General features: G+C 42.5%; 1 protein-coding gene across 1 annotated transcript in view; it reads left to right on the forward strand.

Moving 5' to 3' along the window:
• Positions 1 to 2,107: 2,107 nt before the first annotated feature.
• Positions 2,108 to 26,262, forward strand: part of LOC124175665 (iroquois-class homeodomain protein IRX-6) — a 53,908-nt gene continuing 29,753 nt past the window's right edge. The window contains exons 1-3 of the mRNA XM_046556069.1: positions 2,108 to 3,768; positions 20,856 to 21,302; positions 25,013 to 25,122. Of these exons, the coding sequence (XP_046412025.1) occupies positions 3,730 to 3,768; positions 20,856 to 21,302; positions 25,013 to 25,122 (596 nt within the window). The 5' untranslated portion in view covers positions 2,108 to 3,729. The remainder of the gene's footprint in view (positions 3,769 to 20,855; positions 21,303 to 25,012; positions 25,123 to 26,262) is intronic.

Raw genomic sequence — 26,262 nt, forward strand, 5'->3', positions numbered from 1 at the left:
CGAGTTGGTACCGAGGTTGGAGTTTAACACGAGCGGGGTATAAGCGTGTGTATGTAACGGGTTGGTGTTAACAAACGGGACACCGATGTTTCACATCTCGGTGAGTTCCGTCTCGAGTTCCTCGCCTCCTAGCAAGGATCCATCCGTGTGTATTCGTGTCTCGCCATCCGGCAGCGTATATACGCGGGAGTGTAAGCACGTCCCTCGAAAGGGAATCGCGCGACCGAACGGCGGCTCGGAGGAGGGAGAGTTACTCCTCATCGTCAAGGGTGCGGGGGGAGGGGCGCGAGGGGGCGGGGCGAGGCAAACTTTGTCCGCGCCCACGGAGGGGAAAAAACGCTGAAAACCGAACCTACGAACGGTGAGGAGGGGGGACGGCGAAAGAATCACGGTTCGCGGAAGGGGGGGAAGGGAGGAGAAAAGGGAACCCCGATTATTTATCCGTTCGGTCCCGAGTTCGTCGGTTCGTTTGTCATCCCCTCTCTCCCCTCCCCCCCCCCCCCGTGCCCCTTTCTCCCTTCACCCATACGCGCCGCTGCTAGGTGGAAGAAAAGGAAATAATAATAACAACGATAAATCGCTAAGGAAAGGGAGTGAGGGAGGGGCGGCGGGGGGGAGAGGATATCACACATCAGGGGGTGCAGGCGAGAGATCTTCCCGCCGCTTCTCTCCCTCCACCCCCAGACCAGCTCCGCGACCCATCGGAAGGAGAAAAATAGCGCTTACGTTTCGCAGCCCGACTGTTTTTCAACCCCACCGTTGGGCAAATTCCCCTTACCGCCCCCGCGGAAACGTTGATCGCTCGTCGGACAAGCGAACGCGAACCTGGGCACGATAGCGAAAGAACTGCGCAACACTTTTTCACGGCGTTGTTGAAAGTGTCGACTGCTGCGCTACCGTACCTACCTTATACCTCTCACCTTCCTACCTACCCGCCGTCGGTGTCTCCGTCGCTTTTGCCACTGGATCCGCGTTTCTCTCTCTGTACAAACGTTCTCGAATCGCCGCCTCTCCCGACACCCGCGGACCCGCACCACCAGGGCTCGCCCACCGCTTGCCGCCTAACTGCGACCCCGCGTGTTATTTAGTGACTCCGAAGTCTTTGTCGCATTCGCACCCATCCCGGGATCGCTATTCGTACATACTGCACATCTAAGCACGCCGCTTCCGGTACACGCGAGCGGCTACAAGGATTTATTTTTGACAAACGCACATTTGGTTTCGCCGGTCTTTAACTTCGGGAATCACCGACGAACTTATAACTAGTAGGTTCAAACATTGTGGAAAGGAATTAATTTCTTCCCTCAGCGAAAACAGAGGAATAACATAGAGAAAATTTGCGATAAATCACCGCGAACGCAGCTAAAATAAGTTAGTGGTTCGTGCGCCTCGTCGTCATTTTCGTCGTCACTGCAGGAGCTGCGAGAGCACACGCACCGTCGGCGGCAATCATACGTTTTGCTCGAAGGTGGGAGGGTGGGGTGAGTGGGTCGTGGGTAGTCAAGTGTCGGTGGCGCGGGGGATCGAGAAACGCGGCGGGGGCGAGAGGGGAAAGGATTTGTCGGAGTGTGCGGTCGTGTCCGAGAGGCGAGAGGTTCGTCGTAGGTGGGAGGTGTCGCGTTTGTCGGCGAGAAGTAGGTGGTGGTAGGGGCGGGGGCGGGTGGCGGTGGAGGAGGATGAAGCGGGGGGACACCGACGGTGTACAAACTACCGGCAAGAAGTCAGAGGCGGCAAGGAAGCAGCGCCGCCGAGGTTGAAACTCGGCTCGGCTATACGTCGAACTAAAATTGTCGTGTAGTTTTTCCCCCACCATTCGTCGCGCGTCCCGAACCGACAACTGCATCCCCACCGCCGCCTCGCTCAAAACGAAACTGAACGAAGAGGGAAGAAGATCGGCTCGACTCAGCGCGGCACCAGCTGCATCACCGGCAGCAGCAGCAGCAGCAGCAGCAGCAACGACAACAGCACCTCGCCGTCGAAGCTGCCGCTCGCTCGCTGAGCTTCGCGTCAGTTCCCGAGACCGCGCGAGGTTCGTCCGACGATAAGAAGAGGAGGATCGGGTGGGGTGGGGCGGGTGGGGTGGCTCGGCGACCCTCGTCCATATTTCACCGTCGCACGTTAGCCAGCGCTAACCGTCGGAGGCTGACGAGTCGGAGTCGCACCGTCGGCTCAAGGCTACCTGCTCGCCACCCGACGACCCATCTACTCCTGCACGCCGCGTCGAGGGACGGGATATATCGCTCGGGACAGCGGAGGTGGCACCGACCCCCCACCACCGGGGGCGAAACGCTGAGGCCCCTCCTACCGGACGAGGAGGTGGGAAAGGCCGAGCGGCCGTTTCGCGCTCTCGCTTTATCGGATTCTCTCGCTCGCTTCGTCGGGGGTGGGGAAAAATCGCCCCCTTTTGAGGAAGAAAAGAACCACGGCGACAACTGCCCTCCGACAGCGCGACCTGGCCACTACCACCGTGACACCACCGCCGCGCACTGTGGGGACGCGAACGAGAACGAGAACGAGAACGAGAAAGAGGAGAGAGAGGAGAGAGCTGAAAGGTGGGCAAGAAGCTCGCTCGCCGCTCGCTCCTGCAGGTTCCACCGCCTCGCCGTAACCTTACGTCGAACGTCACCCGGTGCTCCGGAGTTACGCTACACCGCACTACCTGCCTATCTTGTCCCGAGTCCGGCGACACGCGTGGCGGTAGCACGGGACGCACGGGACGCACGGGACGCTCAGCAGCCGTGCCACCGCTAGGCTCTCTGCGACGGAGAGAAAGAGAGCGAGAGAGAGAGAGGGAGAGGGAGAGAGAAAGAGAGAGAGAGAGGAGAGCGCTAGCCACCCAGCCATCCATCGCGGCTCGCACCTCAGCCACCGGTGCAAGCACATCGGTGCCCGCCGCCCTGCTCAACACCAATTCGACTCGGGACTCGCGTTAAAAGTGCCACCCGACTTACGCGCTCCACGAATCATCGCCTCCGGCCAGTTTATCCCCGGCAACGAACCACGCTTGGAGCAGCAGCCAGCCGCCCGGCCCCAACAGCTGGTCTGCACGTCAGTGCCGTTTCCACTGCTGCGAGCGGTCGTCGATCAGGGTGGAGATAAAAAGATCGGTTTCTCGTTGTTTCTTTGTTTATTTTTTTTCACTGTTTTTTGGTTTTCGTTTTTCTAATCAAGTGCCACCGTGCGTTTGTTACACGCAACGCCTAGCGAAGGGACGGATGCTTTTATCCGAGTTCGTACAGTGATCGACGCAGTGCAGTTTGTACAGTGAACTTCAATGTTTGACACGATGACACAGTTTTTGAGAATTTTATCGTCGCCGATCACGGTTCGGATGTGAATGTTGACAAATTGTACGAGCGGCGAAACTTGGCCGACCGCAGATACACGATGACGTATTGACAGTGTCCGTTTTTTGGATCAATCCGAGAGGTGCGTCGCAACCTTGTGCATTTTCGTCAATTCGTCAAAGAGTCTACGTACTTACACGTACATACCTATACATATATTTATACATATATATACGTATACAGAAAACAAAGGTGCAACGTTCTTATTATTACGTATACAAGGTGGAAAAACGGGGGGTTGGTTACCGCAGTGTGTGAAGTGTGATTAATACTCATATATCTGTAATCAGTGGACTGTGCAATGACGACCGCGAAGTGAAAAAAGAATGACGCTAGCCTAGCGGAGTTTCACTACTTACGGCCCATAGTCGGCCGACACAACATGTCACAGTTCTCCTTCAGAGGATCACCCAATTTGCAGGTGAGTCAGAGTGACTTGGTTATGCACCGCGAGCACGCGTAGTTTCACCATGCATAGGTATGTATGTATACCACCCCCGGCCAATGCGCACGCACGTGACTCACCTTCGGACCCCCGAATGATCGGACCAATTTACAACGGTTCAATCGTAGTCGGGACGATCGTTCCCTCGAGTCGTGAAGCTCGAAGCTTGCGAAAATTTATGAGAAATCGGATAAAGTTTCGTCGGACAAATCTTGATCCGGTCCACTTTCAATTCCTTACGAACGTACCGATCCTAGAAATCGTCCTTCTTCTCCAGGGCTTCGCTGCCAGACAATCTCCAACGCCACGTGATCACACCCACGCAAAATATTATGGTGCAGGTGCGAGCGAGATGCAGAATGCATGCTGCGGAGTGCAGGAGGCGCGAAACAAGCCGGAAATTCGATGAACAACGATCGTTATTCGACCTGTCACTCGAGGGTTGACTTTTAGTGAGTTTCGTTTATCCGGCATAATTTTCGAGGAATTTCCACATTTCGTATTATTTAACGGATTATTAATGATCTTTTTTCTAAAAGAAAAAAAAAAAAAAAACGAATCAATTTTACTGTCAATAGTTGCGAATAAGAATTAGCAACTTCGGTGTACTTGGTATGATTAGGACAAATTTATTTCACATCGGAGTTGAGGGCAAAAGAATCGAAAGCTAAGTGAAGTTCGTATTCGTGATTTGCTTATCCGGTACACAGTTTTGGGTTCATTTTCTGTTAACCTGAATTCGGCGAATGACGATTATAAAACCCGAAGCTTACGTTGGAATTACCGGGGGTTACATGGAAGATAAAAAAAGCTCTGGTCGTCGCTATTACATCGAGATTCGCCCGAAGTGCATTTCTGCAAAAAGCGACGATCGAGGGAAACACTTTCATCGAATTTGCTTAATGGTAGGCCTAAATTGTAGGAATTCAGTGTCGCACGTGCACGCAATGCGTCGAAGCGCATCTTAAGCACGCTCATGCGATCTTTCAGCCACTCGATTGGCGCATGAGGCTGAAGTTAGTAACGTTAACGTAACCAAATACGAGGAAAAACTGATTATTTCTCAATTTTCAAATCACTTTCAAGGAGTTGGTTTTTCAACATAAGAGTATGTCACTAAAATTTGGACATTGCTAAGGGTGCGAGTGACGATTTTTCCTAAACATGCGTGGTTGAAGTAACGTTGCTAACTTCATCCTCATTTTGTGAATACTAGACAACTATCTTGTACTCTAGTCTCGTACATTCTGCTACAGTTTGAAACAAACGGACTTCTGTCGGACTTTACTGTGCACCTGCGAATCATTCCAATGTGGGAAGTTTAGGGTGTAACGGTATTGAAAATTTTTCCTTGTTATCTTAAAAATATAATAGCCTGTAGACTTTCTCGTCGTATCTATAGAAAGCTTGTTGTTTATGCAACATGCCCAACATACTTTCCCTGGACGCGACGATATCTAGTCATTAAATGTGTATCATAAATTCACGCTTTTATCATCGAGAGACTCGGTGGTGTCTCGTATTCTGGAGTGTTATAACGAGGAGGAAAAAAAATTCCAACCTCGTAACGCCGCCGTAGTTCTTCACGACAAAGTCTAGGGATCAGGTCATCGGTTTCCAATTGCGACATTTATAATTGATATGCATCATGCTTGCGGCGGTCGAAAAATCTATTCCCACTTTTAGTTCTGACCTATACGGCTCTCCAAGTGTTCTTACAGTCAATTCGTCAGTGTTCCTCCAAATCGCTGTTCTACATACAGTTCCTTAAATTCGTCTCACCGACTTTATCTCACGGAAATAATGATTGAGCGACGCCGGATTCGCGTCACCGACGAATTCGGAGATCGGGAAAAGAGAAAAGGACCGATGCTTGTCGAAAATTTCTGTCTAATCAACAACTTGGCAAATCGAGTCATTCCCTATCCTAGAGCTTCAGGAGGGATGGAAAGCGAGCACTGAGAAATTTTTGGTTCCGCTTACCGCTCAGTCTTGAACTATTTTCATTTTTTACCGGAATCGAAAAATATAGTTCCAGGTACAAAATGACAGTTAGTTTTCTAGCTGTTACCGGAAACTCTAGTATCCGTTGCTATTCTTTCTCATTACGATCACTGTTGCTATATTTTCTTGTAACTGTTGCGGATATTTGTAATCCCAACGATATTCAAACAGTTTTTTTTAACGATACCTCTGTATAACAAATGAAATTTTTCTCAGTGAGGGAAGGAGCGAGTGAGTTATAGTTATGGGTTATACACGCGTTTCAAATTGGACGTGGAGATTACAGTTTATCTGTCATCAGTCCGGCTCGAGATGATATACAGAGATTGCGCCAACGCATCACACGTGCGTGCGTGATGTTGAGCCGAGAGGCTGCAGCAGCGGTGAGTAAGGAACCAGAGCCAAAGAACAGCTGGGTTGTTGATGTCGAAAGTTGCATTCGAAAATGAATAATTGAAGCCTGTGCGTGCGATGAAAATTTCAGGGTCGTAACAGCGTATTTTAATCGACGATAAACGGCGTCGATGCCTACAATTACGTTGATCGTGTAATCTGCAACGCTTTTGCTCCGCACTGGTCGATTCCTTTTCAAATAATAGAATCACGCGTTCGTTGTAAAAAAAAAAAAAAAAAAAAATCGTGTGGAATTTGCAGTGAATTCTTTATATTGCAGTGCAATTGAAACGGAGGATACTTTATATTCTGTATACGGTTAAATTAATTCGAAAGTTGCAAAATGGTGACCTTTTTCAATGTTTCGTTACGTAAACGTTGCGAACTTCAACCTCGGATAAAATTTGTTCAAATTTATACAACAGACACGCATTACCGGGTAGTTACACCGAAACAACTTCAGTCTCAGTTGTAAAAAGTCTTTTTTCCGTGCAAGAGGTTGACAATTCTAGGTTAAAGTCCACTTTCGAAAATCAACTGCGATTCGATTACTTGGCATGTAGGTTAATTACGTAAATAGATTAGGCATCGGTATTTAGACTCTGGATGAAAAGAAATATGACGCAGTTATATGCCAAAAAAATTTATGTGCAATTACTGAAAAATATGCGACATAAATTTGTTGTACGTAAAGTCCAATAAAGTCGAGAATTTCGTTTGTAACATTACCAAAGTATAAGTGTGTACTAAATTCATGCGTTTCTTAATTTCAAAATTTTTCAATGAAAACAATATCAAAGTGAAATAAGTTAATTATTGGTACACTCTTACATCGATATTACGTAGTAAATATTCTTTTATTGCTGTATACACACGGTCACATTTGTTTATATACGTATAAATTGTAAAAATATATGAACGTGGTATATAAATGCTTTTTATACCTTTATACTTCTTATTAGCAGAAAAGCATTCCTTCAATTTCGAATATCGTATTTGAAATGGTACTACCAGTATTTGAAAAAGAATGTAAAAACAAATTTTTCAACACCCGCTGTTGAAATTAATCCTCAACTATTTTGCTGGCTCGAATTTGGAAACACCGACGACGATACATGTAACTCTACCGAATTAAGGAGTTATAAAAAGCATCGCTCGTCATCCACTTGGCAATTATAAACCGGACGTATGGATTCTTGACTTTGCGTTAAAAGATATTGGATAAAATTGGAAATAATAAGAAACTGGTGTTTCGTGTATTTTACTTTTTTTCGATTCCGATAATCGTTCACGAAACTCTGTATTTGTACAGAAAGCCGTTTCGAACGGTCGCCGAATGTAAATGAGAAACGAAGAAACGTGTCTTACAATAATCGACACTCGCGTTGAAAAAGCGTTGTAGCTCGTACGTACGTTTCTCATCATTTTTTTATTTCGCCCAATTTTTTCCATTTTTCCCCCCCTCGAAATTTTATTTATTTGCCAGAACGACGGCGACTACGGCCGATCAGAGTCGGTCGATCAACAATTTCCTTGTGTGTAATTGAAAGTTAACCCGCGTACGACACTCAAGTACGTACGAGCAGCGTTCTAACACGCATTTTCCATTACCGCAGACGGTACGGGAGACAATTTTGTGTGCGCTTAGTTCCTACCCTGCACATCGGTGTTACACATGCTTGTTGCCCGGGAATTTCTGTAACGCTCGTATCGTCCCCGAGCATGATATTATACGTTATTGCAAGTGTTTCGAAATAGCACCAATTCGGGGAGAGTTTGCGTCCCCGAGTTTACACGCCGCTCTACGAGACTGCCGCAAGCGGTTTAATCGCTTCGCTTTATAACGGTCCAATTAAAAGCCGAGAATCGAATTTTAATCATAACTCTTCAGTTATGTCATTTCTTTCCTCAACGATACGTCGCCTTGTTATTTTTTTTATTATTGTCACTGATATACTCTTCGTGTTAAAATTCAATTTCAATTAATAACGGGGTGCAGAGATGTATATTCTCGATTATAACGTCGAGTGTTATATCCCTGATAAAATTTCGCTTGTTGTAAAACGTTTCAAAACAAGCCTTCTCAATATAGAGCAGTTTCGATCTAAATCACAAGATGAAAAAATTTTGAAGAAAAAGAAAAAAAAATTGATAACACATATTAGATATCTACTTCTTGTTTTTTCATGACAGGTATTAGATGTTAACAGGATGTTTTTTTTTCTGTCACAAGAAAACTTGTACTCGCATAAGAAATATCCCGGAATTTTTCACGCTTTAAAATTTATCGCAAAAATAACAGACGGTCCGGTAATTTTAGTCGTTTTACATTCCTTTTTTTTTTCTTTTTTATTAATTCTGTTTCTTACATGCGACTCGATTGGTTGAGGAGTTTCTTTTACGTTTGAAAATGAACATATACATATAAGCAATTATTCAACCCTCCGTCGGCCATGTGGTTTTTTTATCGACGTTTTCGGTCAACATGGGCGAATTTTCCCTGGTCTCTTTTTCCTCCACTTTGGGCTTTTCGTAGATTTTCAAAAAATTCAGGAAATCAGTTTTAGGTCCCTACTTGGTATTCCAATAGCTCGCGTGACGAAATTTTGTATTCGTTAATTTGTAGAAATTGTTAAATAACGAAAAATTTGGCAAGAGGGTGAAACCGTAGATTTTGATTTATAATAAACCCGTACAAGGATCGAGAGATTAAAACACTTGATGTAAATTTCTCGTGTTTTATTACAGGGTGGTCGCTAGTTATGGAATTCTAACATCCTGGAATAGTCGGGAAAGTGTCAGGGGTATTTGCAGTAATTCAGGGAATCGTTTGCTATACTTTTTTTTCATACAAATACGTCCCAAAATTTATTTTAAGCTTTAGATAACTTAGATCGAATTCTCTTCAAAGCTTGAATATTACTAAATATTATCTTACAAACTAGTATGCGGATCGGCTGGATCGTAAAAAACAAACAATTATATGGAAAATACGTATATTTTATTCGATTTGTTATAACCAATTTATTCGAATTGGTTAGTGAAAATTATAAGATTTTCACTGGAAAGCCGGTAAAATTGAGCACTGAGCAAAATTTCATTTCTTACAGTAACTTTAAAAATTCACTAAAACAGGTATCGTTAAGAAAAAATGTTTGAATATTGTTGGAATGACGAAAAACGAGGTACGTCTAACCTTTTTGCGCTATTGTCGATCCGTTTTTGGTAATTGCAGTGCAAAATCAGTTCATTAAATTTTTGCAACAGTTACAAGAAAGTATAGTAACAGTGATCGTAATGAGAAAGAATAGTAACGGATACTGGACTTTCCGGTAACAGCTAGAAAACTAACTTTCATTTTTTACCTAGAACTATATTTTTCGATTGTGGTAAAAACTGAAAATAGTTAAGGACCGAGCGGTAACCGGAACTAAAAATTTCTCTCAGGTAGGGAATTTCGTGACGGAGATTTAGCGGCCACCCTGTCAATACACGCCGCGATCAGTTCATTCGGAATTATGAATGGCATATCGCAGTCCGTGGGTTGCGGAATGCGCGAACCTAGTCGTCTAAAGTGGTTTGGTGTCATTGTGTGGGCTCCTGCAACAACTTACCCGCTCAACTACCAACGAGCCGCTGATAGTATTTAGCAATTTGCAATTGCGCAGGCTACGCATGCAGTGAGACGTTACACGCACACATTCGCACTATTCGCACAGCGTTACGTTATCGCGGAGGGAGTGCGAAGAAATCCGCGAAGGCGGTCGCTGAGTCGGCTGCGCTGAGTCAGATCCGCTGGCGCGAAAATACGTGCGTGCCTGCGTGAAACGCGCTGCGTTTTGTACGTGACCGACGTGACGCTCCTTCTGACCCAAAAGGGTCGTCGAATTTGGCGCGAAAATTAACCCCGGATTGCCGATTTACAGCGCACTTGTGTAATGGAAGCTCGAACATGGTATTCTCATCGTGTTCGAGTTGGTAACGTTATCGTAACGATTTAAGATGAGGAAAAAGCGTTATTTCGTAATTTTGGAACTTTTTTAAATTCAGTATATCGTAATAGAATGAAATTTACTAATTTTTCGCCGTCTTACAATTAGTTTCTTCAAAATCATTGTAAAAATAGGAAAATAGTGATATTTTTCTCAACCTTTCGTTACGATAACATTACTAACTTCCATCGGAACATCCATAATCGATTTAGATTGAAAAATTTTATTCACTGTCTGTTTTATGGTGCAAAATTTACGGAAATTTTGACGGGAATTTTAGCGTGGAATGTATTCCAAATTTCTTTTTATTCCTGTATCGAATTGCCATGGGTTTTTGTTCCATCAGAGAAAGGATTTGTATAATTTATCGAATCAATGAAAAGCTAACGTATCAGTCATGTTATCGAATTAACACTTCTGTTTTTACTGAAACATGGCATGTGAAATACTCCGTTGAAAAACATACCGCAGTAAAATCACGATAAAAAAAAAAGTGGCGATGAAAATATAAAAAAATTAGAAAATAGAAATGGTTCATTCATAACAATTATAGGTAAATTGGGAATTTTCAGCAGCGCTGTAAAATCTGGTTTATAGAATTTCAACTTCGTCGTCAAGACTGACGATTCTTATATCTTGGTCTTCTATGCTTTACTTTTCACGTTTTGAAATCTTGTATAACTGATTGTGAAATACATTTTCGTTTTTGAACATTCGATATCGTCATTCTTCTGCATTTTTATTCCCTCGCGGTTTGTTGTTTGTATATTTGCCATGCATCAAAACAATGGAAAAATATGTACACCCCCGTCAAAGTTTGCTTTCGTAATTTTGAGAGAAATAATAAGGATTTTATAGTTCTGATAGCACAACTGGGATTTGCCTGGAATTTTGTATATGCCATTATTATAGGTGCAGCAATACTAAATAGAGGAAAATTATTATTTGTCGAAGAAGTTTGATTTTCCAGCCAGGAGAATGCTACTTCTGAATTCAAGATAATTTATGATTTTATTCGTTTAGCTGATAAAAAAACCGGAACAAATATTTTGCATATTCTTGTCATTAACCTGAATTGCAATTGTATATATTATATTTCAGAATTTTTAAAAATCAGTGGTTTTAATTATTCAGCTGATAAAAATCATAAATTTTCTTTCTCTTAAAATTTGAAATAGCACTCTCCTGGCCGCAAAAGCAAACTTCTTCATCGGATTGAAGTTAGTAACGATACTGTAACGAAATATTGAAACTAGAATCATTGTTTCAAACGTTTAGAACGACTTTAAAGGAGTTTAATTTCCAAAATTTGAATAAATTACTCAATTCGAGACGATCCTACAGTTTCAAAACAATGATTTTTCCTAAAATCGAATCGTTAATTCAACGTTACGAACTTCACTCTCTTAAGTTTCCGACAAATAATATTAATTTTCCTTCCTTCCTCCTGTTTAGTATCGCTAAACCTACGATAATCACGTAAACAAATCCCGGTCCCAAAATCAGAGTAGACTAGCGTTATTCCTAATCCTGCACGCGGCGTTGCCGCCTTCAGGGGAAAACGGAGTTGGTGTATAAGCCACATGTGCGAAATGTAACAATGTTATAAATGTATCATCGTCTTCTGCACGCGCTGCAGGCGGTCCGGGGCCGCAGTACCGAGATTTCTTGCCTGTTTGTTGACGGTTGCGCGACTCCGAGCCGCACGGAGGACTTCCGGCACTCCAATTTCATCCTGCAAGCTCCCTTCGGGCCCCCGTTCCGTGCTGCTCAGCGACTGCTTGCGGGTCGAAAGCCAAGAGCCAAGCGCTGCGCGGTCAGCGTGGTGCGTATCAGAGGAGAATCCCAGCTCTCGACGTGCGAGTGGTCGAACCTTCTTGAGACGTATGTTATACACACATGTGCGCGCATATTTTCTTCCTTTTTTTTTTTTACATTTTTTATCCCTCTTTTTTCTCCTTTGTCTTCGTTCCACTATCTTGGACAAGTCCGCCGGCTGGCTCTTGAACCGGCAAAAAACGAGGAATCGCTTTTGAGTCAAGGGCCTGGCTATTAGTCCGCGGTGAACTGACAATCAGCTAAGCCTTTCCAATATCTTTGGTTCGATGCTTGGATCGACTCGTTTCGACGAATTCGATCATTCTTTTTATATCCAAATTTCAACCGCCAGGAGCGCACGGTAGAATAGAAGAACCTGAGCCAAGTGTCGTGACCTGAATGAAAAAATAGTTAGGCCAAGGTCCGGCGGACAAGTTAGACACATTTGTGTACGAGACATCCTCTAAATAGCCACGTAATGAAGAAACGCAAGAGCCATTTACTAATTAATAAATATTATTCGTTGTGATATGAATTCCTCGGACATTTTGTTTGGGTCAGACGGGCGAGTTAACCTCTTAAACATACCACACGAGAATATATCGGCTAAAAAGTGGATCTCACCAAATGGTCGATCCAAAATGGCGGACGACAGAAGTGTGAAATCGGAACTCTCGGCAGCGAAATTGCGTCAGACAGCTAAACTCTAAGCTCGGACGAATTCGGCGAATTCTGTCTAAAAATTCGCAAGTGACGCTAAAACGTAACGTGAGAAGGAAAAAGAAGCGGGCAGCTACGTGCTACGCATTGATATAAATGCAGACGTACCAACGTGTCGGGGTCCGGTAGCCGTTGAGCGTAAACACGTCTTTATACCCGTGCGCCAAATGCTAAAACGTTGCGCACACTGCGCACAGTCATTGGACATGCGACACATTGAACGATGCAACAATGAAGATAGGCGTAGGTACCTACGCGTTGCTCTCGGATTTCAATCCATACCGGATATGACTTTGTACTAACTGCTGATAAAAACCTGCAGTCGCTCCACCTTGTTCTTCTCTCTTATTCTTCGCTGATGAATACTACTCCCGTATAAATTATACTCGGAAATAGTCGTATCAAATGTTTCAGAGCTGCTGCACTTTGCGTTCTACCGTCATTCAAGCCGTTGTAATTATCCTCATTGTACAAGGATTGTTCACCTTCTTATTCTCTGCTCGCGTGCGTTGAAAGCTTAATTTTTACAGGAAAGTCAACGCAAAGAGAATGAAAATTATTTTATATAACCTGTCGTTATTTTGCCGGTAAATGCGAAATCGTAGTTTTATGTGCATTATATACTTGTAATATAGGTGTGTTTGTTGCGTCGATGAGAATTTACTTTACGGAGAAAGTATAATAAACATTTTTTTAACCTTATCATAGTAGTCAAACCTAAACTGTACACGTATAAAATAGAAGCAACCCGGTAAATTTTACACATCGTGTTAGAATATGAGGTTGAAGTTCGTAAGGTTAATGTAACGATGCTATTTCAGGAAAAATCGTTGATTTATTGTTTGAAATTATATGAAATTGACGTGCTCATATTTTGTAACGCAAACTTTCTCCGACATTTTATAGTTTCCAAAATAGTTCATTTTTCAGTTCAATGCTTCTGTCACGCGCGATAACGTTATTAACTTCAACTTCGTGATGAAATGGATCTCATAAGTTATTTCGTGAATGATAATGAATAATTATGACCAGGAGTAGTTGAAAACGCGCAGCAATGAGCAGAGAATAAAAAACTCGAAGCCGCGGTGGCACTTACGCGATTAGTTGGTCAAACAAAAACCTTAAAATATCTCCTAAAATTGATGATCCAGCTTACCGTAAGCGGCTCTCCGTATACTTCGAAACTCGTTTTCTATTCAGAAGTTTTTACGGGAAATCGGTGAGTGGCGTCGCTTCCTCTGAGGTCCCAAAAGAGAAAGAGGAAGAGAGAGAGAGAGAGAGAGAGTAGAGAGAGAAAGATAGAGAAAGAGTCAGGGAGCCGAAGTTCGGCGAAAAGCACAACGAATCTAGGGGGTCCATCAATCTGGCCTCGAGTAAATATTGACTCGGTCGGTACGGTAACCGGGTGGCTCACCCTGGTGTATTATTGGTGGTGATGGTGGTGGGGTGATGAGGCCCACCGCATCGGGGCCTCGCTCACACTCTGCGCGCGCTTCGTGCGTGTGCATAATTCCCGAAGAAGGATCGATCGGGCCCCACTTGGTTCCGGGTCCGGGACACGCGTGACAAATGCCTCGAGGGCAAACACCGCTTATTCTTCCGTCTGTGTGCACAGATGACCCTGCGCGAACGGGGCCCAGGACCCATTTCGCGGGATTATTAATCGATGTTGATGTTAGCGTAACGCTGGTTATAATGCCCCGTGTGTGACACCCGTTTCGGTACAGAATTCAGTTTGTCTACATGTGTATACTCGGGATGTTGGAGAAGAGAAAAAAAAGAAACGTTCCTTCTCAGCCTTCGGGGTGGAATTATTCAACGCTTTACCGGTTCTTCGTTTATTCGACAACGGAAATGCTCGGATTTTTGAAATGTCATGCATGCTTTACGCGGTATATAAATGCAACTGGAAAACATGATTGATCGACTATCGTGGGATTTTTATACCTCGATCTCGTTCTCGAACCAATATTTTTTCCCCCTCTGCGTTTTCGGTTCTTCGCTAAAATCTGATCGCTGTCTGTTTTAACCTAGAACAAAACATCGTGAGAAATAAAATCTTTATCGAACTCTGTACATTACTTTTCGGTAGGTGTTAATGAAGGAATATTATAACACATTATGCAAATGATATTTATTACACCTGCGTGCCGGTATTGGAAAATATTATGCAACAATATTCAGAGACGGAAATGGGTGACAAAAAATGGAAGTCAAATAAACGTAAAGCTGTGGAAATAAGTTTCTCCGCAGTGGCCGGCTTCGTGAACTTCCCAGCAGCTGTTTTTCTAGAGACACAAGTTTTCAACGATCTGGCTTTTAACAGCTTGCTCTAAATCCTTAAATCGGCGTTGGAGGTTCTTAGATCCATGTGATAGTTTGGGTCAGGTTAGATCAGGTTAGGTCAAACTGCGGTGGGCATCGGCAATGGTGGGTATAAATTTCGGTTGTCTGTTTTAGTCGAGGTTTTAGCTGATTCATCTACCGGGTGATTCGTACTAAACGGAAAGGTTTTTACGGCTCCATAAGATCTAATATTAATTAAATATCGTTCGCAAAGACTGAATTGAACTAAATTAACAAACGATTGAACAAAATAACCTGCGCCAAGAGTGATCATAATTTTTTTTTAATACTTAATTAAACCACCGTCTAAAAACAACTTCGACGTTTCAACTCTCCGTTTATCGTGTATATTCGACAAAAAGAAAAAAAAAAGCTTCGATTAATTATCCAAAGATAACTCTAAGTTACTCAGATTCCCAGTATGGAATTCTCAGATACGAAAAATGTTTCCGTTGTAGCTAAATCACCCTGTATATCAGCCGTTGAAAGAAGCACTCCTCAGAGTGACCAGGACGAGGCGAGGCTCATTTGCTAAAGATCACCGGTTGATATCGGTCCTCGGAAATAACTGAAATAGGTATGGGCATAGGTAACACGCTAAAGGTGAGCGCATCACGCAGTTTCTACATACATACATATATATACACACAGACACACATATGTCGTTGTAATATGTCGAGTCCGCTGCTCGTTTCACATTATTCCAATATAAGTAGCTGCAGGCGATGACAGCAGCTGCACCAGTGACATTTCCAAGTTCATTATACGTACACGGTACCTCTACATCTACAGAAAATGAAGAAGAAGAAGAAGAAGAAGAAGAAATTCGTTGCGTTGCGAGCAAAGTCACGTAAATGTACGCGGTCTGATCAGATTATACACAGCCGAGGCAAGGAGCAATTAGTAGCAGCCTGTGCAAGAATGAGATGATTGAAAACAAAAAAAAAAAATAAATAAATAAATGATTTAAAAGAAGAAGAAGAAAAGATGTAGCTGATGTAAAAAATGGCGGCTAATATTAGCGTCGATTATACGTCGCCGCACTACGACTCGCGCCGTATACACGCTCATTACAATAATTATTGCTTTTCTTACTTAGCTGGTGGCTAGTGCGATCGCATAGGTGTAACTCGGCGCGCTGCGTGACGTAGCCGCGTTGGGCCTTATCTCCGGCAGCGCTACCTCGCGGCCCGCCGCTAAAGCTCCCGTCTCTCGCCTTCACGCTGCAGCGTGCACGCATGCACGTACAAGGCCCGGGTTAACGCACGACGATTGTGTGTAGTAATCGCCACACAGTTACAGATATCCCACAGAGAGCGGGGATAGAATGATATTCCGCGCGTTATACGTGCGAGACGGACGAGCTTATAATCCGACCGACTAACTCGAGTCACCGCGTAGCTGCTGCAGAGAATCACGGGAGATCTCTTATGCGTCTCTACTCTTCTTGTACGTGTACGTGTATGGACGCCTGATTATATATGTACCTGTGACATTATACGGTATGCGCATACATTACAAAACTCGCGATAAAGTGAAACCCGTTAAGCCTATTAATTTTATTTTAGTTTTTATGCATACAACATGTGTAGGTACGTATAAAGCGACGCCTGATACCTATTCGCTGTTTTCGCAATGCTGACTGGAGTATTAGCGATGATTATGAACTCGATCGTCATTTTTTAACCGCGATTACATTTCTGTCACTGAAAGCAGCGATCAATTTAACGAATTCTATTTCTTAACCGAAACCAATTTACATCGTCGAGGTGATGATCGCTGTCGGACAATAAAAAGCTTCTTCGAAATGGACCGAGGAAAAAGAAATACGAAAACGGAGCGACGATGGACGGAACAAGAAAAAAACGCCTCGGATCATGCTGCGGTAATCGAACGTATCCATCTCTTGTAGAGTCGCGGGGAGAATTGATGTGTAATCTATGTACAGTATTTACGGACGATTTTTATACGTCCGTATCGATACGAAAATATTGAGGTCTGTATAATGACAAGTTGAGATGTAGATAAATGCTTTTAGGCACGCCGCACGATTTTAGACGCTAATTGTCCCGGCGTTGATTCAACGCAGACCCCTGGTTTTTTTTTTACTCGAAGACATTCTGAGGATGTTGAATTTCGAAGAGCCGATACGATCATCTTCGGTTACAAGTGCTGTGCCCGATGACTGTTCATCTAGATTCTATAACTTATCGTTAGTCTCGTGAATTATTAGCGTCGTTTTTTCACTCCAAGCGACTACAGTCTTCACCCAGCAATGCTAATCATTTCCATTCAATTCAATCAACTTCCTGCGTACAAGTAATTCACAAGCTAATGCGACGTTGTGTCCGTCGATTGTCAACAGCCGTCTCAACACGATTGGAAATCACTAAATAGCTACTCGATTTCCTGCGAGTCAATGGCCACACCAAAGTTCAATCTTTTTATCACCACCATGAGCATGTCAATAAAGTTCTGGTTATGAGACTGGAACCTGTGCCGGCTGTAATTAAAGAGCTACGCAATCTGAATTACTGAACTCATTAAACGGTGTAAATGAGTAACTGGGAATTGAGGAAAAAAAAAAAACAGTATCAGCAATAAACCAAAATAACACTAGACCTTTGAAACTGTGTTATCACCGCCATTGCAGGGTTGTTAGAAGGTGGATGTCCCATGGAATCGAGGACATGATGTGCTTGCTTCTTTGTCAGGGGTCTCTGAATTTCGAAGCTAACACGAGGGGCTCGGTTCGTCCGACAGTTGGTCCTCGAATTTTGCAGTAAGCAAGAACCAACAGCTAGTGACACGCATTAACGCGGCGGAACTATAACGCGAACACACTATGAACGAGGGACGAGAATCTGGCCCTGTGTGTGCACAAGCAGCGGACAATACGTTCGGGGGAAACACAAACGAGCAAATGTGGATGGATGGATGGATGGATGGATAGATGGATGTGGATGGATGGATTGTCTTCCCGGTGTCCCATGGAAGAGGGCGTTCCGCGGGGTTGATCGGGGTTTGTTTAGGCCGTAGGCGAAAGGCACTCAAGCTGCTAATCTATTTATCCCTAGTGTTTGATATGGAATTAATGAGACCAGGTATTATATTTGCCTGGGTTTAAGGTTATGTGTTGGGTTAGGTTTACCGACGCTCGTTCACCCCATTGGGGAGGGAGGGGGTCCGACTTTGGTTCTTCCTGACAGTTGCCAGGGCCTGTCACCTCGACGCTCCGGAACCACTGTGGGCCTGCAGCGTGCAGCTTTTACAAAAGCAGCTGCATTTCGTTCGCGCGTCCTGCACACCGCAGCCTTCTTTCTTGGACGCAACGCTCGAACTTCACTCCCATGAAGCCCCATTATCCGTCCGATCACTCTTCACGTTTTACTGCATAGATCTACAAGCCGAGACGAAAAGATGCTCCCGCGGGATTTTGGGACCAACGCGTAACTCGTAAGGCAAACGGCATTCGTTCTTTCGATAAGTTCTTTTTCGAACTGTAGAATTGTAGAGTAATAGCCTAAACTGGAGGCGATCCATCTGTTTGACAAATCTTGCAGAAACTTCTAAAAATTCATTCGTATTCATGATTGAAACTTGCGTTTAGTTCCGTTTCTTATCTCGATAATTTTTGTCTATCGAATTTCTACGACTCTCAGACATTTCTTCCATTCCGCATTATCTGGTTTCAGTTTTCCTGACTCACGAATTTATACATTTCGTAATACCGTGATGAATTTTCGGAGTTTGGATTAGTTTACAAAAAGAATGAGCAATCGTTTTGAAAACCTTTGACGAACAACGAAAAAACACGTTCGGTGACTTAACGACGAGTTTCGATATGAGTTCACTAATATTAGACTTGGTTTAAAAGAGTGTCAAGACTTTTCTTGGAATCGAACGTTATTTCTTATCCTCCTTGTTACGCACCAAAGGAAATAACAACTTCAACACATACATATCCTAAAGAAACACGTTCTCAGTACGTGCAGAAAAAATAAGCGGCGAAAGCTTTCAGATATTTTCAACTAAAAAACTCATCGTCAAACTTTCACGTGTAAACTTTTATCGTTGGATTCTGTCCACAGCGCTTTTTAAATGCAAAACGCAAATTTGGTATCGAGAAAATTCAACAAACCGAGTGTAGATAAATAATATGTTGTCGATTACGACCGAGTGCCAGGCTTCTTCCTGTCTCCGAATCGTGACTGACCGAGCATCGGATTAAATTAGTATCTCAGCGGTATAACAAGCCGGCACATCTCAAGGCGCGTCAGTTGCACGAATATACACACGTATTTATAATATTATATCAGCTCTCGACACGGCATTACGCCACTTTCGACAAGATGCTAAATTATAGCCAATTATATCCCCGTCTTAAATGGATCCTTAACCGTTAATTATTACCCTCTCTAATTCGATCTCAGGCCCGGATGTAACAGTTTGATTTTAATTTCACTATTCCCAAGCAATGCCGTGGCGGATTATTATCTGCCATGAATTCGGATTCGCAGTCATCGATCAATGAACGGTTCTTCACCGGTCTCGGTGATCATCCGGTCGACATAGATTATCCGAGTCACTTCCTCGATCCTTTCCGTTAATGTTTCCTGGCAGCTCGAGATACTTTCGTAATAAATTTTCGGCCGAAAGTTGTTTTTGCTGAATCAAAGAGGTAAAAACTTCACCGGTATTATAGCGTAAAGAAACTGCAATGAAGAAGGATTATCACGTACGCACAAATTTATTTCTCAATGTCTTTTGATCTCGCATTTATAACGTTTGCTAGCTCTTACAGGTTATGTACTCACTAAATAAAATTTTTACGAAGCCTTGCGGAAAGCTCGATTGAACTTCTTTCCTCAATTTCAGAGTAATTTTGTCACGAAGCCCGGAATTCTGAAAAACTTGAAACAGTCGTCGGGTTGAAATTATTAACATTTATAACATAACGAAATATTGAAAAAGCGTTATTCCATCAGCGGAATGTTAAATCGATAACTTTTGATTGTCTATATGTATATTTCGTGACGTCACAAGCGGGGAAATTTCTTCGTTAAAGTGTGCGAAAACGGGAATACGAATCTGACTGAAAATTTTTAAATCGTAGCTTGAATAAGAGTATCCGATCATAATTCACATCAGTCATCGCTGACGGAGATCGCCGATAACGTTTATTACGAATAATGATGAATAAATAAAATCACCTCACATCAAACATGGACGATTGGTGTATTCATCTCTTCTAAAATTTCAAAATTTATTTCATTTCCGACAGGGAATCAGAGACGTATAAAAGCACACGCGTAATCCAGGAAAACCTTATTCCATCAGTTAGCTTTTCGTAGACATGCCAGTTCACGATGTCCGATTTCCTCTTACGTCAATTGTTCGGCACAACGTGACACCGAGTGATTTTAATGTCCTATTTCGTTAGATCCGACCAACAAAATCACTTGGCGTGCACTATAAGTCTGTCATTGAGTTAAACGTTGAAAGTCCAGGAGCACCGTGGTGCTTATGACGTCACAAAATATATCGTGACCGTCACTTTGCACCGTCATTTGGCTGACAGCTGACCGTTAACCGTATTTTTAGCAGAACACGTATATATTACTGATTTCTGTTTAATCAATTTCAAAAAAATCCCAAGAATTAACAGTATTTCCTCCATTAAAATGATAAACTTAGGTTGTGTGGTGATAAAATGGACATTTTCCAATGTTTTTTTAATCGAGATTTGTCGATTCCGCGTTGACGGCAGTTTGTGTTTTTCCGTTTCAGTGCCCTGTGACAGCCACACCCTCGCTATCCTCGACTTCCCCGTCGCCGGCATCCGCGCCGGTCCTGAGCGGGGGCAGCGTATCTTCGTTGGGGAGTGCGGTAGGTAATTCGTCGTTGCAAACCAGGATGGCGGTGACGAGTGCGGTGGTCCGTCCACCCGGGAGTCCGACCGCCTCCGTCAGTCCGTCTCACGCGCCACCTTCCGCCGGCGGAAGATGCTGCGATACCGGAAGGCCGATATTCACCGACCCCTTGACCGGGCAGACCGTTTGTTCCTGCCAGTACGACCTCCTCGGCGGTTACCAGCGACTCGGCGCCCTTCCGACCGCCGCCCTTTCCATGTACAGCGCCCCCTATGCCGCAGCCGCCGCCGCAGCCGCCTCCGAAGGTATGGCGGCGTACTTCCCCGGACTCGGTGCTGACCAGGCGCCGTTCTACACCCCCACGGTGAGTAAAAGTCTGCTACTTTGTTCCCCGATTCGTAAAAGATCACCGGTAAACTCGAATTTTGAGTCTCGGTTCCAGATGTCAAATTTTCAATATTTTTATTTATTTTTTATTTCACGTAATCAAGAAAAGAAAGAACAGTTTCATCGGACAGAGTTTCCTTTTGCAGAAACGAGAACAATATTACGGATGTTAAGAACGGTTTCTTACCTATTTAGTCAAACGTTTATGGTGAATCAATTAAACAAACTTCAATTTCGCATTTAGATCATTTTTATTCAAAAATAATAATTAATCACAGGTCAAGAGAAATAACTTTCTTTTTTTTTTTGAACTTGTGACCTTTGTGCAAACAGTATGTTGCGGTAGAAATGGCAGCAATTATGCGGTAATACCTGCAAATACATTGCTCGAAGTTTGATTACTGATTTCTACATTCTAGTTAAATTCCTTTTATAGATTTGACTCAAAAATTATCTTCGGACAGTAGTTATCACAGTTGATGCGAAACTATAGTCATTTTTTTTCCTTTGTCTGTCATACGCGAAATGTTCATTGTAATAAAAAAAACATGACACCTCAAGCATAGTTCAAATTAACGGTATCGTCAAATTCATCAATAATCAATTTTTCACGAAGCATAGGGAAAAAATTGTCAATGTGAGGAAGGGTTTCAACTATTCACGAAACTCGTTTTATCTCATCGGTCATCAGAAAAAATACGTATATGTATAAAATTGAACAAAGTACTGTTTTTCGGCAAAACAGTTTCGATTCAATCGTTGGCTCGATTTCAATTTTTCGGGAATTGGTTCGGCTGCAGTTTACTGTGCCAGAAAATTGACTTTTCAGAAGCGTTCATGCGAGCAAAGGAAGCTTTGTATAAAAGTACCTGGTGGTAGGAATATTTTAATATCGTCAATTGAACAATTTGGTACAGCGCGAGTAATACAAGATCGATTTAATTTACACGGTGCTTTTTTTTTCTTCTTCCTTTGATTACTCCTCAACTAAATTGAATTTCCAAAAGCTAGAGTCACATTGATCTCTTTCACCAACTACATGTAAAAATTCTATCGTAATTGATTTTCTTTGCATTATTCTTATTTGCTAGTTATTTTTTTTTTTATTTCGATTAGGATTAATTTTTGCTCAACAACAAGGATTCGGGAATTGAATGTATCAGGGCACCCAATGTTTTGCCATGTGTCAAGACGCGTTGTGTGGTCCGATAACCTCGGCTGTATAATGCAGAACCACAGGAACGGGGCCCATCTTTCACAGTTCTAATCGCAATTCGCGTACTCGTTCGTCGCAGATCTTCACGGTGGCCGTTATCTTGTTACCAGCATCACATAATACGTATAAACTGTCGGTGAATAAAGATTGTCGAGGAGAATTACTGTAACCGATGACACTCGTTAATCGGCGCTTATTTTTATAGTAAATATACTATTATTACACTATATCGCCTTGTTTTATGTGCAAAAGTTATATCGGCTGCAAGTGATTCACAATTTATATATATATATATATCCGTCGCTTGTAACATTTGGACCTTGGCTTGATACGGCCATTAAAGCAATTAACAACGAAACGTTTGTTATTAGATTATTGAAAGGCGTAAGCTGGAGATGGGAAATGAATGGTAAAAATAATACACATCGTCGCGTTAACATCTGACAGAGATAAAGTAATTGTAGCTTCGGTGTTTTCTTTAAATAATCTTATATTATATTGCATAAAATACCCTCGTCACTCGCTCAAATCAATCTACACTTGTTATAAGTCTATCAATTCTCTCAGCACACGTAATAATATCTACCGATGAGCTCATTTCAAGTAATTTTAAAACACCTCTCTTAATGAAATCCCAGTCGAATTAGTACGTAAAAAATTACGCTAATTGTAAAATATAATACTCTGTTTGCGAAAATCTGCGATAATTCGAAATAGATATGGAATATACAAGTGAAAAAAAAATCTCAGTCTTAAAAATTCGTTCACCTTTTATCGTTTGGGGTAAAGATTGAATACGACAGTTTTATATCGAACTAAATTCAATCTCATTTCAAGCCTAACTTGAAACTGCATTGATCTTGAAATTGAAACTAAATTTGATCTAACTCGAACAATGAATTCCGCCTCGCCACAAAAATATATCGTCGAAAAAATAAGTAAATGTTTGAATAAATCGAGATTTTTTGGAATTAGTTTTTGGGCAAATAGCTGGGGCAGAGTCTAGTCGAGATATTACACTGGTACATAGGTATTATAAATCGAAGAAGGCGCAAGGCGATAGGATTGATAACATTGAGCGGGCGCGTGCTGATAGAAACATGACATAAATACTTTCTCGGAGATAATTTTTCCCGCATTATGTGTAGAATGCCCCGTATAATCGTGCGGTGTAACTAAGATATTCCGCCGGGCGCGACGAAGGCGACGGCTGCCTATAAATCCAGGCGCGATGGGTTCAAGGGTTAAACAAGCAAACATGCACCGCACACGGCGCTCGTACAACGGTAATTACCATTTCTGTATACGCACCAACACGCGTAAGACAAACCTCAGGGGTTTCCGCAGACGCGGAAACGAGACCCCGTTTGGGTACCGGTAAAAAATCAGAACAACCTAAAATAGGAATGGTCAGAATTCCGAAGATGAATGTATCGAAAACTCACAATCGCGAATGAACAAAGTGGTGAATCTTCATTGAGCCAGGAATAATGGGAATAGAATTTAAAAGCATCGAAATTTGAAGTTATAGAATTTAGACTACGCAACTGGTGAAAATTCCGAAAGGCCGTTAGCGGAATGAGGCAAATGCGATTGCTCGCAAACACAAATAAGTAATCTTCGGATGGATCATAAAGGAGAATTTTCATCTATTCGAATTCATAAATGCGAAGGATCAAGAATCGGAACGGTTAGAACTCCGAGTAGTAATCTCACAAAAGGCTCGGAATACAGAATTGCGGTATATCAGAATCGTCGGAACGAAGAATCGCAATATATGAGAAGAGTCGGGCACGTCGTTGGCCACGCTCTAAAGGCCTAACCCAACAGCTTTAACAACTCAAAGTTGTCCATTCGCGTTGCGTTCTTTCTTCTTTATTAGGTATTGAGTAAAGAATTTGTTCGATTCTGTATATAAAACGTTTTACAAGTCAAAATAGATTAGGTGGATAAACTCGGAATGTGAAATTCTGGTGTTAAGCCATCTATACGGTTACTTTCGGAATACCGATCCTTCTGAATTGTACGATTCTGAATAACGATCCTTCTACATTTTGGATATCTGTTTGCCGCCGTTTCTAGACGATGAAGTTCTAACTTTTATTTTTATAATATTTGAACACTTGAGGATATGAAACTTTCTACAAATTAATTAGCTAGAATATTGACTCTATACATTATTAAATTTTGCATTTCTGAATTCTTGGATTAACGTTTTCTGAAGTATGTGGGTTCGGATAATTATAAAAGCTCTACCAAATAGATTTTAGACTTAAAATTTCTGATAGCATCTATTCTCTCATATTTGTTATTCGAGTTTCTTAAATTCGGAATTCTGGCCATTCTGATTTTCGGTTTTTCTGATTTCTTACCCGCCCCCATTTTCCTTCTCAGCGTTTCCATGGCCGTTTGATTTTTTAGCGAAATATCCTCACCAATTTTTCCAGCGTTTCTATGCTTCCTGCTTTCAGGCCGCTGGTCTTGAGTTGAAAGAAAACCTCGGAGCTGGAGCGGCTGCAGCATGGACCTATCCTTCGGTCTATCATCCCTACGACGCGGCCTTCGGTTACCCGTTCAACGGGTGAGTTTTTCACTTTTCTCATAATCTTCTCCTCGCCTTTTATCCTCCCCGGTATTTCTAACCTCGCCAAAACGAAGCAGCTGTAACGATCACGATCTTTGTCCGACTCGTATTACACCCATACCTTGTTTTACGGCGTATAGATAAGTTCCGGAAAAGTTGGTCGTAAAGCGAAAAGCCGTATCACGAATCAATTGTTTTTACCCAACCTCGTACAAATTCAATTTGATCTGTTCCAATTTTTTATAAAGTAATATATTTTTTCGATCACCAGGCACATGATTCTTTTCATCTCGTATAAAGATACGTACACGAAAAAAAAAAAAAAATTTCTACCTCTACTCTCTTGAGTAGTCGAAACAATTTTTCAACCTCTATCTTCGTTCTAACGCAACGAATAATTTCGTATGTTTTCCGTACCGCAGGGTATTTCGCAATTGTCTATATATGTCATTGAGAAATGGGATAAGTTCCTAAGAACAATTTCGAACTTCTATACTGAAAGACGTGAGAAACGAACGTGAATTTATTAACACAAGAGTTGAAAAGGAATATATAGGCAGCCGCTCGTTACTTGCCGTACTTTATTGGCAAGTAAAATTATAGGCCAGACTTTCATTCCCGATATTTCTTGATAAACGAGTGCATATATATGTATTAGAGTTGTCTTTATTTAGGGTGTCGATGAATATTTTCCGGGACCCTAAAAATCCTTGCATAGAGTTTTTCGACCGGACTCGATTATGTTTGAACTTTTCGTCGGCCATATTGGATCCACCATCTTGAATTTTCAGATTCTGATATTCAGCGACTCCAAAAACTATAGAATACTATCTTGTTATAAACCTTAACGCGGGCATGATAATAATGTGTGACTCAAAGGGTTAAAATGAGGAAATTCAACCTGTTGGCTGGAGGGGTTGGAGTTGATATAAAAATCCGAAAAGTAAGCTATTGTTTTTGATTTGCGGTACAGCCAGAAGAAAATTCGTCAACACCCTAAACAGGGACCACCCTGGTATATATATTCTGGGACACGAAAGAAGGAAAACAAGCAAACAAGGAGTTGCACTCAACGACGAGCATTGACGCGTTAATAATTCGTCAGGGAGTGTACGAGCATCGAGTTTCGCAAATCGA

Source organism: Neodiprion fabricii, chromosome 2, assembly GCF_021155785.1.
Source record: "Neodiprion fabricii isolate iyNeoFabr1 chromosome 2, iyNeoFabr1.1, whole genome shotgun sequence".
In the NCBI taxonomy this organism is placed as follows: domain Eukaryota; kingdom Metazoa; phylum Arthropoda; class Insecta; order Hymenoptera; family Diprionidae; genus Neodiprion; species Neodiprion fabricii.